General features: G+C 41.4%; 1 protein-coding gene across 1 annotated transcript; it reads right to left on the bottom strand.

Moving 5' to 3' along the window:
- Positions 1-1,673: 1,673 nt before the first annotated feature.
- SNRPA1 (small nuclear ribonucleoprotein polypeptide A') lies at positions 1,674-13,095 on the bottom strand. Its single transcript, XM_045560444.1, has 9 exons — positions 12,915-13,095; positions 11,143-11,290; positions 10,134-10,212; positions 7,210-7,256; positions 6,830-6,932; positions 6,146-6,225; positions 5,665-5,740; positions 4,911-5,004; positions 1,674-1,937 (listed from the first exon to the last, which is right to left on the bottom strand). The coding sequence occupies exons 1-9, from the start codon at positions 12,994-12,996 to the stop codon at positions 1,879-1,881; spliced, it is 768 nt and encodes a 255-aa protein (XP_045416400.1). The 5' UTR covers positions 12,997-13,095; the 3' UTR covers positions 1,674-1,878.
- Between the last annotated feature and the right edge of the window lie 4,287 nt (positions 13,096-17,382).

Genomic DNA, 17,382 nt, shown 5'->3' on the forward strand with positions numbered 1-17,382 from the left:
TAACAAGGCACCCTTTTACTTTTTTATTACTAGGCCTCAAATATTAAACTTTTTGGTGTCAAAGTAATCCTACTCAGTCCAGATCAATTAAGGGAATGGCACAGAAGTCTCGTATCAGTGCTAAGTGCTACAGTGTAGTCAGGGTCACAGACCCAAAGTAAGCTACTCCTTAGAGGTAAGGAACATGATCAGAGAAAAGCTACCTTAGGACATTGACACTTAACTGCAACCAACTTGTCATCACTGAGGCTGTTGGCCAGCTAGAGTCCCACCCAGTAAGGTGGCTCATAAACGATGAGAACAGGGAACCTCCCTGGATCATAACTGTGGAAAAGAAAAACGGAATCATTTCAGTTGTCCTATCAGAAGCAGAAGCAACAGGCAACCCTGCGTTAACAGAAGGGCTATGTGGGAGTAGAAAAGGCCCCTCACTGGCCTGGCCCAGGCCACCAAAGACATTGCGGGAGGGGGACTCTGATCCACCCCAGGGAAAAGCGTAACTTAAACAGCCCCACACAAGTCCTTCTGTTCTAATCCCAAAAGGGTTCTTGGTGAGGGGTAGAGGAGAGCATGAATTATAGACATTAAGGTACCATCCTCTCAAACTAAATTAAGACTTTGGGTTTATAAATCCATCTACTGTACATCTGGTTTATTCCCTAGGTACCTACATGCCCCAGAAATTTGTAAAAAATGTTGATCTCCAAATCTACCAAGGTGAGGATAACACTTGAGAACAGAGCAATGCAATCTGGTTTGGGCCATCAATAAACAGTTTACAGAGGAACTGCTCCTTAAGGAGTTGGGAGTTGGAAAAGCACTGTCTTAGGGTCACATTGATGAAATCTAAAGGCCAGGTTCTCCTGAAGCCCAGGTGCCACCTCTTTCCCAAAGTATTCTGGAATGCTCCACCTCATTCTTATCTTTCAGTTGCTACTGCACTGAGGCCTAGCAGCACTATTTCTTGTGGTTGTCTTCTCAGCCAGACTGTCAGCCCCTGAAGGCACAGTTCCTTCCTGTCTTAGGTATTTTTCATCAGCAATCACCAAAAACTGTTCAAGGGACTATTTAGAAGAATGCTTCTCACAGCCGGATTCACCCAGGAAGCTTTAAAAAACACCCAAAACAAAGAAACCAGAATACCTAGAGGGGAGCCAAAGGCATTAGTATTTTAAAAATCCTTCCTATTAAGTCTCACATTCAGTCAGGGTTAAGGAATCAGTAAGTGATGGAAATGAAATCACTGTTGAGGGGAACTGCTGACTAGTGAAGGCCGGCAGATAAAGAACACAGTAAGCATCTAGGAGCTCAGCAAAGTGTGCCTAGCCCCCCCACCAGCGAAGCCACCACTCCCCTACCATGTTCTAAATGTTGCAAAATGCTGCTCCTCTGCTCATATTTCAGCACCTGACAAGCATAAGCCACACTTCCCCTCTAATTTTTCAAATCAACACTTTATTAATTTGTATAATGTTTGCAGGCAGAGTTAATGAAAAAGATCAAAGGATGCTGATTCATGAAAGTCCTAAAACCTGGTTGTCTTTTATGAAGAATTTGAAAATGTAAACGTTTCAGAGGGCAGGAAAGCCTACCTAGAAACACCACCCTGCCACATTTCCATCTTAAATTATATCTTTAGATCTCACTGCAAAAACACCTCAATGACACATAACTTGGCAACACAGTGAGTGGCCTTTATTTTTACTATTTATAGAAAACTGACGTTTAATTTCAGAACTTATATTACAAAATCATCACCAACAGTTTTAAGAATTTCAACAAGGCTGACAGATTTCACTTTGCTGACACAAACAAGGCTATTATCCCATGTTCAAAAAACATGTCCCAAGAGGGCTTATTACACATCTGCCACACGGTTCAGGACCCATTTGTGACTGTGTCTTCTTCCATCTCTTCTTCACCATCATCAGTCGGCCCTAAAGAAAACGACAAAACCAGTAGTCATTTCAATTTTAGAGACTCAGTTTGCTTAGTACGTGAGTGCCCATTCTGCGAATCCTGTGTGCCAGGCACTGGGCTAGGTACAAAAATACCGAAGGCAGCCCCTTGAGGAGTGTACAGTCCAGGGACAGTCTGTCCTTGGGCAGGGATCGGAAGGGATGGGCAATTTCTAAGGAAAAGGGTCATAAAGGTGTTTTATGAAAGTCAAAACCATTGGTTCCCATTATAGTTGAAAATAGTTCATATTTTATGATGGTAAAAGGTTATAATCGTGTATAGTTCTTGCCATTTTTTTTACCTTGGGCAAAGAAACTGGAAACAATCAAAAAACATCTGGGTATTTTGGGTATTACATGTCAGATACTGGGATCAGGCAGTAACATTATTGTCTCTAAATTAGGGAAATTTGGCAACAACCATCAAAAGAATGTTATATTTGTTCAATAATTTGTGGCAACGTATTCTGGAAAAAAATATGTTTTGGTCAATGTATTCCGAAAAAAAAAAAAAAAAGTTGTAACCCTGTCAATTGGGAAAATTACTACTGTTTGAATCTATTATTTCTATAGTTAGATCCAAACATCAGGTTTCTAAATATAAAACTATCAAGGAACACCACTAGGAAGCGCTACTTGGAAGCCTGGGCCTGTTGCGACCTAGCAAATGGGACACCAAGAAGGATACCCTATCTTCCTCTCCGCCATGTGCTTTCAGATTACATTTAAAGTCCCAAGGGACTCTATGGCCTATATAAAACATTCTGTGGGAAGCAAATCAATTCAGTAATTCAATCAAACTATCGTCACAATAAGCAGTTTTGATATTGCCCTCTCCGAAACTTCTGTTTGCACTGAGCCTTGAAAGCCTTCGAGAGATTTTCTAATGTTCTCAAGACTAATGACCTAATCCATCACACAGCCCTCAGCACCCTGCATGGGCTTATTCCCCATCATCTCATCTGGCCACATTCCCTCCCGCCCTCCATGCCTTGAGTTTCACTCACACTGGCCTGCTTTCAGTTCAAGTGGGCCTGGTATACTGTAGGGTTTTGGCCTGTGCAGTTCCTTCTTCTTAGGATGCCTCTCTGCCCTTATCTAGTTCAGCAGTTTCCATACTTTTCAGTGTTAGGACCCAAAGAGCTTTTGTTCACGTAGATTGTATTTATTGATACTATATTAGAAGTTAAAACTGAGGATTTTTAAAAACAATAAATCTATTACACGTTAACGTTTATATCTTTGCATATCTCTGTAATGTCTGACTTAACAGCAGTAAGTTGGATTCTTGTACTGGCTTCAGCATTCCATTTGCTGCAATATATTTTGAATGGACGGTATGAAGAAAATCTGGCCACGCAGACATATAATTAGAAAAGGGAGCAGTATTTTAATTGCCTTTGAAGATAACTGTGGATATTGTTTAGATTCTATGCCAAAACTTGACAAGTGGTAGTTTCTTAAAGGTTAGTTTGCATCGTGAAGTCTGAAACCTCATCAAATGAACTTTTCACACCCTCTTACTTAAAAATTCATTGGTCTATTTTGTACTTTGAGTGGACCCTTTACCCATGCATGATTTTGTAACATCATTTGGAAAACAGCGGTTCACTGAATTTTGCAGATCTTACAAATTGCTGAGCTATTTCATTACATAATATCAAAAAAGTCATATCCATTAATTCAGATCCATTAATATTACCATTGATTTCCCCAGAAAAGTCTTTAAATACTGGGAAGCTGTCAAGATTACACTGACAGATTCAAGTTTTCCAAATTTTAATTTTTTCTTGAAATATTGAATTTTATCATTGGCAATCAATAGTCAGTTTTTTCTGAAGTGACAGGCTCATTCATTCATGTTCGAGAAGATAGCTGCCTCTCAACTGAAAACGACTGCACCAGGGCATGGAGGTAACCATCCAACTCAGGTATGTAGATATGCATAAGTCCCATTCTGTCACCCAAAAAGGGGTAATATTTAATAAAATAATTTTCATTGCTTCATTTAGGACACTCTTAAGTGAAAATGGTATATATTTTACCAGGACTGCATAGCAGGGAATATAATAACTACTATCATTTTGGCCACTGCCATGAGGCACCAGTTCTACCCATCATTTCCCTTGCCCCATCAGTGCAAATGTTAATACAATGAAAAAACCAAGTAACACCTTGGTGGTATCACAGAAACCGTTTTGACCTCGAAGACCCCCAGTGGCCCACAGACCACACTGGCAAGAATAGCTGGTCCTAAAAAATGTCTTACCCATTTTTTAGCTCCCAGCTCACACATTCTTTCCCCAGGAAACTTTCCCTAAATTACTGGTCTAGGCAAAAGTCCCCAGTTATATTCATATCAAAACTTGTAATATGTATTTGAGTATTTTTTTTATTTTATATGCCCACTGCCCAACATGTTGCACTTGATTATTACAACAGTTAACCACTTATCAAAAACTCACTAATGTCGAACCTTGTGCTAAGCACAGTCTCTTAGTTATCTCAACAACCTTCTGAGGTTGGTACTATCATTAACTCAGATTTAAAGATGAGGAAATAGACTTGAAGACACTTGACCAAGGACAGAGCCGGTGAAACCAAGATTTGAGCCTCATGCTGCTTGGCTCTAGAGTCCATGCTCTTAACTACTAAGCTACCTCACACACACACATGTAACAGTCCACATGGTCACTTCCAGTGTTAAGTTTACTCCATGACTTTGAATAATGCTTGCTTCAACTTTTACATAAAAACCCCCCATAGTCCTATGACTTAACTGTCTTCATCAAATATTTTATCTTTAAAGAGCATTAAAAAGGATTTCATGTATATTAGATCTGAAGTAAGGAGGAACTATTCTGGCTTTCTTAGATTGTAGCATCTACACTGAGTCACACTTTGAGTGTGACATTAATTTGCATGTACAAAGACAGAACACCGCTTTCTGACCTGATCTGCGTTCTCTGCCAGGGATCTGACCAGACTGCAGCAACCCCTTCAGCCGCTCCACTTCTGCCAGAGTCGATGCATTTGCTATAGCATTCTGGAGGACGGGGGACAACAGAGATGGACAGTTAATGTCTACTAGTATCAATCACCCAGAAAACACCTCCAGAAATTCACAGCCCACTTTTCAAGTTGGAACAGTAAATAGTTTTGTGTTGGGGGAAGAATTTCATTGGTACACTTGAAATTAACCTAGAAACCAAATCATAAATTTTCAAAATTGGTGAAGAGATGCAGGCCCTCTTCCAAAACAGAGCAAATTATCATTCCACATGTCCTAAAATTTTAGCTACGTGAAGTACCTATTTGAGTTGTTACTGGATAATTTAGGAGGCAATATTATTAAATTAAGATTTCCCATTGATCACCCAACAGGATTGTCAGACAGCAAATCTTTGAAAGTAAAAATTAAGGCAAACACTGAGACAGCATAACAAGGTAACTAACTGTTCAAAGTAACAAATGCATCCCGGGAAAATGAGACAGAGAGCTGCCTCTACTTCAATTGGCTCATTTAATTAATTCAAGTCAAAATCTGGTCAAATAATTTTAAGTCAGTTTTTCCTCAAAACAGAAATATAGTTGTTTTCTAACAACTCTGGGAAAATGGAATCTGCAATGTTCACAACTTGTTTATTACACATGTCCTAAACCCATCTCAGATCTCTCCAGTCCAAGAATCCTAACACATTGTTACCTTGATTGCTTCCACATCCCCTGGAGATGGCCCACCTTTCTTTTTGTCAGTTGGCAAACCAGCACCTGGATTAAAACTTGGGGGGGGAGGAAAAACACAACTGTTAAACCCAGATCAATAGAAATTGCTTCTCTTTTACTTTCAAAAACTTTTGAAAGTAATTCAACCAGTGTAGTATCTTATCTTTGTTAACAAACTGATACAAGAACTCTCTCCTTCAGAAACACCACCCAGTTCATCTTCCTACAGAGAACACAGGACGTACATAATATCACAATAAGACTGAATGCTAAAATAGTTGCTCTGCTAACCTGGTAGAAATTTCTTCTGATGTTTGGACCACTGATAGTCATGGACTACCAGCACTCAAATTAAATACCTTATTAGTCACAGTTTTTGGGTAATTTTGTAGGAGGCAAACTGCCAGACAGACAGTGTTTCTGAAGGTGAAGTGGAGTTAAGTTGGATATCCGTATCTTACGTTTTGCTTCTCCTGGCAATATCCTTTGCAAGCTGTGCACCCCGTTTGCCCTTGAACATTTTCTCTGCTTCCTGACGCTCCTACAGCGACACCACACACAGAGTTAATGGAAATAGGAATACCACATGCATTTAGATGCATTCCTTAGAAACATGGAAGAGAACGCTCCTAGAATACTCTGGGCTGGTAAAAATAGCAAAAAGCCAATTGCAAATTAAAAGAAGACACAGTGGTCTTGCCTTCTCTGGTGAAGCTCCCTGAAGAAAGTTTCTTCTCTTACTAAGGAGGGGAACTAAGAAGGTAAAAACATATTTAAATAAACAAATAAAAACTGGACTCCCAATAAAGGGAAAAACCATTCTAACAATCAGAGTTGCTCAAATGTGGATTATGCTAAGCTCCTCACTGGGAATGTATCTAACCAGACAATCTACTGTTAATACTGTTCACTGTGGCTTTGACATCCTGTAAACTTTGGAATGGCCAATACTATATAAAAAGCTTTAGCTCAAAGTCATACCATAAACTCTGTTACGAGAAAGAAATCCAACCCACCATTCCCTCCCCAACATTTCTATTATAAAGGTTAAGATTTACTCAAATAGGCAATTTTAAAAATCAATAACAAAAGTATAAAGAAAACCACACACCTTTATAATGACTTACATGCAACAGAATACTTACTTTCAGTTTCACTTTCTGGAAATCCAGTACTCTGACTTGTGGAACTTTATAAATCACATATAGTCTGTAATGCTTCTTATTTGTTACAGGATTTCTTAGAATACTACAAGAAAAGGAACAACACAATGCCAACCTTGCTCATGGCACAGCATTCAAGAGGTCCATCTGAATAGTTTAATGAATCTATAAATCAAGGGAAAGTTCACTATTCTTCACATTTCAACCTCATGACAATTTAAATGACATTAAGGAAACATCTACAATATTTGTTTTTAAAAGATACTTTTTAACTAACTGAATGCACTAAGGTCAAGGCTGCTAAAGGTGTTATTTTAAAGGACTTCCTTAAGCTTTATCACCACAACAAATAATTTCCATACCTTAGATAAGTCAGTGATTTGAGAGATGCCAAAGGGTCCAGATCACCCTGAAAAGTAACAGTCACAGGTAAAAATGCTAATACCATATGTTATTTTGAGATTTTTGAAATGAAGAGTGTCTTTGGAGCAAGTATCCATATTGTCTTTATTTTTTCAACACTCTAGCACCAAGCCCAATACCAGCATATCACAAATGCTTAAATAATTTCTATTGAATAAACTAGTAAATACATTTGAGCTTCTTAAACTTAAAATCTTGACATGAACAGATTCTGTTTCAATAGCAGAAGAGACCAAAAAAGAAAAAAAGATTTCCTATAGCAATCTCAAAATGACCACTGAACAATGGTCTGGAAAAGAAAACAATGCCAAAGTTGATCTGACTCTCGAGCAACTATTCACACAGGGAACCTAAAGCCACCATTTTGGTGTAAGGTGCATTTTCCTACTAGCATCACCTTCAGGCGTGACAACTATCAGGGAAAGCACCTTTATCCTAGGCCTCCCACAAACCTCTTTAAATAAATTTTCAAAGATAAGGAGCAGTATGGTTTAAAAAAGACCAAATCATGAGAAGAAGGCAGAGTAGTTTTTGAACCTTCCCAAATTATTCCATAAAATACAGTGTAGCAGAATAGCAAAACCAAAAACATATGGTCAATAGCTACAACCAAACAAGATGACAAGATATTCCCTAAGAATCTTAAAATACGAACAAGTAGCAACAAACCATTTTGAGAGCTACAAGACTTGCATGGTGAGAGTATCTGTGCAGAAGAAGCAGAGGGAAGGCAAGGAGGCATGTGACAAACTGGAGAATTCTAAAAAGACTTGACAGGTACTCAGTTTGGGAACAGCAGGTGAAGGATCGACACATTCTAATAATGAGTACAACAAGCCTGCATGCAATAAGGTCTAAAGGGGCTCGAGCAATTTGGGTTCTCACTCTTAACACTAACCAGAAGTTGTGTCCTTTCCAAAACAAGACTTTACAATGAGAAAAAATTGCTAGGAACAGATCTAAATTCAGTAGACAGAGGCAACAGGCACAATGAGAAAAAAAGTCCATATAAAAACAGGGGTACACAGCCAGGAGTTCTCAAAAAGCAAGATGCCATCTTTAAATACTTCACAAACAACATCAGAGAGAGCTCTATAGCTTGATACTGTCATACCACCACTAAAGGTGATCCAAAAGGAATAAAGAACAGAAAAGTGGAAACTTTTATTACATATACACAGTATAAAAACATGATGATGATGTATTGATGAGACAAGAAAAAAGGTAGATTAAATATGTAACAAGTTGAGGGGGTGCTGAAATGTTTAAGGTCACTGTACTGTATTATTTAGGAGGTAATGGTATTGGTTAACTTTAAACTTTGATAAATGTGTATGTTTTAATTCCTAGGAAACTGACTAAGAATAGAAAGAGTAAATTTCTAAACCATTAGAAAGAAAAATGAAATGACAAAAGGGAGAAAGCATGCACAATACAGGAGAGAAAAAGAAATGCAGAATGGGTGGTACAAAAAGCCCCAGAAAAAAGACAAATTGGAATACACCAGTAATTACATCAAATGTAAACAGATTAATTATTGATAATTCATTTAAAAGACTTCAGACTGGATTTAAAAAATTGCAAACATGCTGTTTTTAAGAGACAAATCTAAAAACATAAGGTACAGAAAAATTGAAAGTAAATTTTGGATAGAAGATATCATGCAAATACTAACCAAAAGAAAGCTTTTTTGGGTATATCAGATAAAATAAATCTCAAAGCAAAACAGTATTAACAGAGATAGAGGGTCGCAACATAATAAAAAGGTTCAGTTCACCAGGAAGATATTAATAACTTAAAATTTGTATGTCTAAAATGAGATAACCTCAAAATATACAAAAGTAAAATTGACAGAATTTAGGGGGATGGTCAAACCCACTATCATGACATGAGATTTTAATCTTTCAGTAACGGAAAAGACCAACAGTCTTCATCTTTACAAAAAGCTTTAAACAGAACTATATATTCTCTAACAACACGTATTATGGGATACTTTCCTTATGAACGAGAATTTCAGGTTGAATACTTCATACATTTTAGAAAGGACATAGCCACAGACTAGCGCTTTCTTACTTTTGGCGCAAGTAAGCAACTCTTTGAGAATCTGAAGGGTGCTATGGACCCTGCCCACAGGGAAAGGAACACACAGTTCATTCTAAACAATGAGGGAAATAGGGAAGGAAGCTAGAGTCATAATAACGCAAATTAACTTACACAATATGGATTTAAACATCGAGGCTTGATATGAAAAATTTAGGTTACAAAAAAGTACAGTAACTCAATTTTGTTAAAAATTAGACATTCAGAGCAGAAATTTAAAAAGCATAAAAATAAATAGATCAAAATGATCACATACATATACTACCAAGAAAATCTGCCTGTATCTCATACAAAAATTAGTTCCAGGTGGACTGTTCATCTAATATGAAGAGTAACTGTTCAACAAAATTTAATGCATGTCAGATACATAATTTAAAATTTCCTAGTAGCCACATTAAAATAAACAGGTGAAACTAATTTTAATAATACACCATTTAACCTACTATTCAAAATATTATCATTTCAACATCAATGTAAAAAATTATTGAGATAGTTTACATTCTTTTTTTTGGACTAAGTCTTTGAAATGTGGTGTGTGTTTGACAATTCTAGCACATCTCGATTCAGAATAGCTACTTGTGCATATATAACCCAAAAGGCCCAGATCCTGAATTAAGAAAAAGACAAAGAAAGGATGATGAGATAATTTTATGTGAGATTTTCTGGATTTTGAAAATGTTCTTTAAAAAGCACATAATACCTTTAACACCGCCCCCCCCCACCACCCCGGCCCACAAATTCATTTTCTCCCTATGTAACTTACCAGTTCCACAAGACTATTGTTGGTGAGGATGAGTTCTGTCAGACAGGGCAGAGCCTGATCCAGTCCCTCACCTATACGGCTAAAATAAAAATAGACTCTTAGTAAAAGTGGAAATTATATAAGCTAACAGTTTAATCTACCTCCTTGCTCAGAGGATCTCAGACGGCAACACTGGAGGAAACTTGGAGATCCTTCTTCCAACATCCCTATGTGACAAGACGGGAAACTCGGCACAAAGAAGAAGCCTTATCTGAGCCCACAGGGTCAGTGATGGAAGTGGGATGATTTTAGAACCCCTGACTCCTGGACTCTGCCTAGGGCTCTTTCCACTGCCACACCATCTGGTAGAACCTAAGAAAAGGTAAGACTCCTGGGTAGGATAAACTACTTAGCTCACTTGGTAGCAGGTAGCACAGCAATACAAGTGATTCTGCATTCACAGCTCAGGTACAAGACATACAACTATACCACAGAGAACTATTAACGTGAGAAATATTTCTATTTAAAAAAACTCTAACTCACCACCCAGTACTTCTATAAACCTTCAATAACTTTTTTCCAATAAAGTTTATATAGAACTGCTGGAGGGTCAAAAAAGATCTCAATTTCAATAAACTAGAAATCAGTTATAGTTAAAAAATGTAGCAGAAAGTATGAGGTAAAGACAGATGCTCGGTCAAAAATATAATTGTTTAACTTTAAATATCCTTTTACTATGACCCCTCTGATTACTGTTTTAGAAGCCAAAAAGTGTACAAAGCAGCATCTTTTTAATTTAAATTAGAAACTTACCATGATTATAAAAATATATGATTTCTAAATAGATGCAAATAAGAGTAGACCAATGTCAAGTTACTCTCTGGATCTCGATGGGAAAAGTGCAGCTCATTTCTCATTTTAAGAAGGAACATGTAGGTTTAACAGGCAGTATGTGCCACAACTTCTTCAGGGAACACTGAAACATTTACTCTATGTGGAAAGCAATTACTTTCCACTACCAGCCACTTACCATATTCTGTTGTTGTTCACTAATAATGTTTTCAGTCTTCTCAACAAAGGAAAACCATCCAGTTTCCTGATTTCATTGTCAGAAAAATCAATAGCATCAAACTGGTCTAAGGTAGCGCCTAGATTTTCAATGACAGGAATTTTATACCCTGCAAAATGGAGAGGAAAACACACACACAAAAGATATAATTAAAAGGTCCCTTAAAACATTTAGCGATAATATTTCATGGTAATTTGACTCAAAGCTTTGATTCATTCACAAAGTATTTACTTAACGCCTATGCAACACCAAACACTGCAAGGTACTGGAGACAAAATGAAGAAACAGAGTCACAAATCTCCAGTGCCATGAAGCTTATGGTCTAGCAGTGAACATGAAGATGTTGATGACAACAAAGCCAAGGGCAATGATAATGGGGATTTATTAAGAGTAATATTGGTAACTAACATTTGTAAGAACACTTACAAGGTGCCTCACACTGTTCTAAGACCTTAGAGCTAGTTAGGCGGCACAACAGGAATTTACACTTTTGAGTTCCTTATTGTCAGTGTCCAAGCCTTGTTCACACATTGTGGACAACAGTCTCAACCTTCTGTGTTCCCACAAGCCAGATTCATAGAACCCATCAAGATCCTTATGACATGACAGTTCCCCCTTACTTACCCTCCTTCAGCTCCAATTCAGAGTTAAATAAAGGTCAAGGGTTCATACACGATGATAAATCACACTGTAAACTATTCACTCAAATACTAATTTGGGCGTAATTATTGTGCTAGGAGAAGAAAAGAAATGAACCCAGCCAAAATTTAAATATATAATTCAGAGTTGTACATACTAATATCAAAGGAAGCAGAGCATCAAAATATTCTCAAAACTGAATGCATTTCATACAGAGATCACCAAACGTATGCCACGAGAGTGACAGTGGTGAAGCTCTTAAACGGAATCTTTCTCTAAGAAACTTAATCTCAACAAAATCTGAAAGCACTGGGATTTCTCAAGGAACCTAAAGCCCGCCGGGATGGTTCTGAGAACGTAAGTCCCCGTGGGAGCCATGACTGCATAATCTCATCTTCAGAGAAACTGCTCTTCGAAACCTCTCTAAAGCTGTCTCCTGAAATGCTAACTAGCTAGCTGCGCTCTCAATTTCTTAACAAGCCCCACTAAAGTTGAAATAGCTACCGGAATCTGAATAGTTCGGAGCGCTTCCGTCCCTTATACATGGCACCCGGCGGCGCGAGCCTTGGTGAAACAGTCCCATCTTTACCATGTCTTCATAAAAGAGAAATACGAGAAAACTTAAGCTAATAAGTAGAAAATATTATTAGGAAGCAATTGCTTTTGTTCCAGGACTTAGTTTCCTCCCTCACAAATCACGGATAATTAACACATATCCTACCTACACTCACAATATCATTTAAGAACCAAGCACTCGCCCTGTACTAGGCTTACAAACACTAGTAAGCCTATCTTCCCCGTCTTCAAACTGTTCGGACTGAGAAACACGCTAGGCGAGGCCTAGCAGAGAGCCGCACGCACGCACCAGGAAGTAATTCAGTCAGCCGCGTCGGTGAGCAGGAGCGGGGGTAACAGAAGGCTCACTAGAGCCCAGCCGGGTGGTCGTTGGGCAACAACGGCAAGAATCACGCCGGGGCGGTCCCAGCGCAGCCTGGCTCTGGGCCCAGTTCGGGCCTTCGGCGCACGCCGCGGGGCGCGCACCGTAAGACCCCGCGGGGCGGCCCGCGGACGACCCGCCCGCTCCCCGGACTCACCCCGGAGGTCCAGCTCCCGGTCCCGCACGGCGTTGGTGTACTGTGCCGCCTGCTCGATCAGCTCCGCCGTCAGCTTGACCATCCTGCCGCCGCCCGCTGCCCCGCGCCGTAGCCAGCCCGCCGCCTCCCGCCAGCGAGATGTCCCAGCGTGCTTCGCGCCCCGCCGCCAGGCAGCACCAATCGCAGCCGGCGCGTGCGCGCGCAGCTCGACTGCCAGGCCGAAGCAATCGAAAAGCCACCTCCCCGCCCCGGGGAGGTTCTTACCTAAAGAACGTCCTGACGGGCGGGCTGGGGCTGTTTCTGGTTCTGGGTTCTTTCCTGAGGCTTATCTGGACTCTGAAGTGACCCTGATTCCAGGCGTTTTTGTCCAAAAGTTAAGGAAAATGTGGAAACACTGGGGGGGGGCGGTACTTTCTCATACATCACTGTACCTCGAGGTGGGAAAGGGAAGCTGTGACAGTCCTCACTCCACCCAGGAGGGGCGTGGACCGGTGGGATTCAGTGAAGGTTCCCGAGTTCAGGCTGCAGTCCGGGGCTTGGGATTTGGCCCAAGGCTACAACGTGAGAACCCGGGCTAGGTCATCTACCCGCAGTCCGGCAGAGGGCACGGTAGGGTGTGGGGTTAAGCCTGTGCCCTCTAAACATAAATATTTGTATGAGCTGTGATGTACAGGAAAGAAGTCTACAGTGTGATGACATGACCACTGAGTGAACACATGCGTGGCCCATGCCGGGGTCCAAAAAAAGAACACCGTTCTGAAGCCTCCCTCTCTTCCCAAAGGCAACCGCAAACCCAGCACTACAGATTGGTTTGCGTGCTTTTAATATAAATAGAATCATTTACAAGGCAGGTTTTGGTTTTTGTGTGTGTGTGGTTTTTTTGCCTAGTTTCTTTGAGTTTATATAATGTCTGGAGTCAATCCAGGTTGCATACAGCGACGGTTTGTTAGCTTTCGCTGCTGTGGAGCGTCCCATTGAACATCTTATACCGTAACTTACTCACTCTGCTATTGATGGACATCAGAGTTGTTTTCAGTTTGGCGCTATTCTGAATTATGCGGCTGTGAATTTTCTTGTACATAGAGCTGATGCACATGTGCCTGAGTTTCTGCTGGAGTGGAATTGCCGGGACATAGGGTATGGTATCACCAAGAGGTAATGCCTGACAGGCTAAAAGGCTGAAATAATATACACACCTAGCGGTGTCATGACTTAGGAACTGTTCCAGATTGAAGAACATTGAAGAGACATCATAACCACATGCAAAGTGTGATTCCAAACTGGATCCTTTTGCTAAGAACATTATTGGGACAACTGGCAAAAACAGAATTCCTTCAGAAGGTTAGATGGTATTAACATATCAATATTAATTTCCTGATTCTGATGGTTGTGTAGGAGAATGCCTTGTTTGTAGGAAATACCCACTAAAGTACTTGAGGGGGGGATGTCATAAAGTATCATATCAGCAACTTGCTCTCAAATTGTTCGGAATATTTCTTTGTACTGTACTTGCAACTTTTCTATGATTTCACTTTATTATTGTTTCAAAATAAAAGTTAAACAAAATAAAACAATCAAAACTTCACTTAATTCCAGAGAGGACCACCAGGTGGAGCCCCTAAGCCAGAAAGCTGCTTTTTCTTGGCCCTTCTTTTGCTGTATTTAGAAAAAGGGTGCTGATGGAGTATTTCTTTACTTTAAAAAGTGAAAGTTATACAAGTTTCCCTTCCTTCAGCACAGGAACAGGGACAGAAATCAAACCAGATGTAGTTTTATTCATTTTAGGGTAATTCTATGAAGTTGCAAGCAGAATTTTTTTTTATTCCATTTCTTTTGGTCAGTGTTTCTCCACCTCAACACTATTGACATTTGGGGCTGGATAATTCTTTGTTGTGGGCACTGTCCTGTGCATTGCAGGATGTTTAACAGCATCCCTGGCCCTTACCCATTAGACTCAAGCACATTCCTCCAGTTGTGACAACAAACAATGTCTCCAGACATTGCCATTTGTCCCCTGGAATACAAAAATCACCGCTGGTTGAGAACTATTTTTGGCAACAAGATGTTCTCTGCTCTGGGCACTTTGGTTCCTGTTGGCTCAATGGGGAGGCTAAGTTATCTGGTCACCCTTAGTGTGGCTGGTCCATAGTGGTGGTGGTGGGGCTTTGGGTGGTGGGACTGAACCCCAGGATCTGAGGTTTGGTAGCTCAGTGATGCATCACCAAAGGGTGCTGTTCTATGCAAAGACAAGACACAGAGCCTGGGATGTCAGGAAAGGCCTTAGACAACTAACCAGGAAGGTTCATGGAAGGAAAGCAGCAGTGAAGGCCAGGGTGGGGGAGCAAACTCCTCCCTCTCCCCCTAGTAGCCAGTACCCACTTGCCTCCCAGCTGGCTGGGCAGAACCTTACCATGCTGGAGAATGGCCTTGGTGTACTGCTTTCCATCACCCCTGCTTGTTCCTATGAAAATGTCCTCCTTTCATACTTCATTTCTCTACCTCCTTCCTTTTCCATCCTCGGATCTGAACCTCACCTGCTCTCAGGGGCCCCAACATACCCAAAGCTTTCAGGCAAAAGGCCCCCTCCCACCATATTACCAATGATGCAAATACAGTGGATGGTGGTCTCCCCAAGTTCAAGGACTACTTCACTCCTGGACACATTTGCCCTTTTACTTTTTTAAAGCTCTGTCCACCCTCCTTCCCATTATAGGTGTCTTCTCTAAAAAGTCCAATTCTCCCCAGCCCTTTGAAGAGCTACAAGATACAAAGTCGGTGATGGTGTCAGGAGGGATGGGGATATGCACATGGGGGCCACTGTGAGGTGCCAAAGAATTTGGGGATAAGGTCAGAAAAACTCACGCCCTGGGAATGTAGCTAGTTTAAAACAAACGCAGCATGGCTGCATTTGGGCAGCTGCAGACTGATACTCCTCCTGCAGAGAGCCAGCCCCCCTCCCTGGGCACAGGCATGGGAGCAGCTTTCCCAGAGTGTCATCCAAGGCAGGTCACTTCACCTCTGCGGGCCTCAGTGTCCTTGTGTGGGAAACAACAGATTTAGAGGAGATGACCCAAGATCCTGTTACTTAAAATCCATAAACGTATCCTGCCCCAACTGAGTCCAGACAATCTTAACCTTAAGGCTGGACCATCTGTGAACAGGTACTCTATGTGGTCAATTCCTTTTGACAAGGTAGCATTTAGCCTTTAGGACTTTGTGAACAGCTTCTCAGCTCCCCATCCCACCTGTCAGCCCTAGGACGGGGCTGGCCCAGCCACTTGATGAGGGTTCCTGCTCCTGAGGTTGCCTGGTTGCCTTCCTGTAATTGGTGTCCCCCAGGATGTAAAGGTAGTTTATTTCTGATTCAGCTCCACATGTTAGACTGTCAGCTCTCAGTGGGCAAAGAGCTCAGGTTTATTGATATCTGGCTGAGGGGCTAAAAGGGTGCCTTGCACCAGGGATAATTAACAAGTTGCTGGTTTTAATTCCTTGTCAGTCTCATGGGGGAGGTTGATTCCATATCCATATTCTGCTGAGTCCTGGCCACAATATCCCAAGCATGCACACTCACTCCTTCACCGCTTCACATTGACAACTCGGGTTAGCTCGTGCTTGCGGTGGACAGCTGTTGGGTTGTGTGTGGCTTTCCCCACTTTCTGAAAGCTGCACACTGCTCCCCTCCTCTGGCACAAAGGTCCTTGCAGCCACAATCTGCTGTGCAAGCCTGTCCCTGTGGCCACAGTGGATGGTACTGGGTGAGCACCAATGCAAGGCAGGCTGACCAAGTCTTGTCCCTGGGGAAAGCAGGGCCAAGAAACAGACCCTGAAAGTTTGCTCAAGGGGTTGGACTTATGCCAGTTTCACTTGGGAGGCGCTGATGGTCTTGCAATTTGTCCTATCAACTGGAGAAGCGGGCTATGGAGAGACAGAAGGGTGCCTCTGCAGTGCAAAGAGGGTCCAGGTGACATTTAACGCTGGTCCCAGGGTTCCCAAGGCCCTGCCGCACCCTTCCTTGAGACTCAGAATCAACCCTGCATTCACAAAGCAATGACCCTCACCCACTTTGGTTTTTCCTAAGTTGGTTCTAGTTGGTACATTTCCTTTACTTGCAGCCAAAGGATTCCTAGCAAGTACAAGCTTCTGACCTCACAGAGAGGCCATGGTAAAAATCCCATGCAGCACATAAGCCCTGGGTGCAGGGATCTCAGTCACTGTGCGAAAGACAAGCTGTCACCTAAGTAAATCATGCTTGGCAGCTACAGGTGGAGAGGCTTGCAGTCTGGGCTGTGGAGGGCTCCTCCTTGACAGATGGAAGGTGTTCCTATGTCTGGGGGAGCTCTAGACCCTCCACCCAAGGGGGCCTTCGAAACCTGAAGAGGGTCTCTTTGCCAAAGGATGTCCTGGGGTTGGAACTCTGGAATTTCCCCCACTGCTTTGTTACACTGACACTTGCTAAAGCTCAAAGAAG

This window comes from Lemur catta, chromosome 9 (assembly GCF_020740605.2).
Source record: "Lemur catta isolate mLemCat1 chromosome 9, mLemCat1.pri, whole genome shotgun sequence".
NCBI lineage: Eukaryota > Metazoa > Chordata > Mammalia > Primates > Lemuridae > Lemur > Lemur catta.

What these genes read in the sequence shown, in the direction of transcription:
- SNRPA1 (XM_045560444.1), bottom strand. Translation starts at nt 12,996, where the DNA reads ATGGTCAAGCTGACGGCGGAGCTGATCGAGCAGGCGGCACAGTACACC. An exon ending in TCCAGAAAGTGAAACTGAAA is followed by an intron (nt 6,226 to 6,829) that starts GTAAGTATTCTG and finishes GTGTCGCTGTAG; the next exon opens with GAGCGTCAGGAAGCAGAGAA. An exon ending in GGGATGTGGAAGCAATCAAG is followed by an intron (nt 5,005 to 5,664) that starts GTAACAATGTGT and finishes CCCGTCCTCCAG; the next exon opens with AATGCTATAGCAAATGCATC.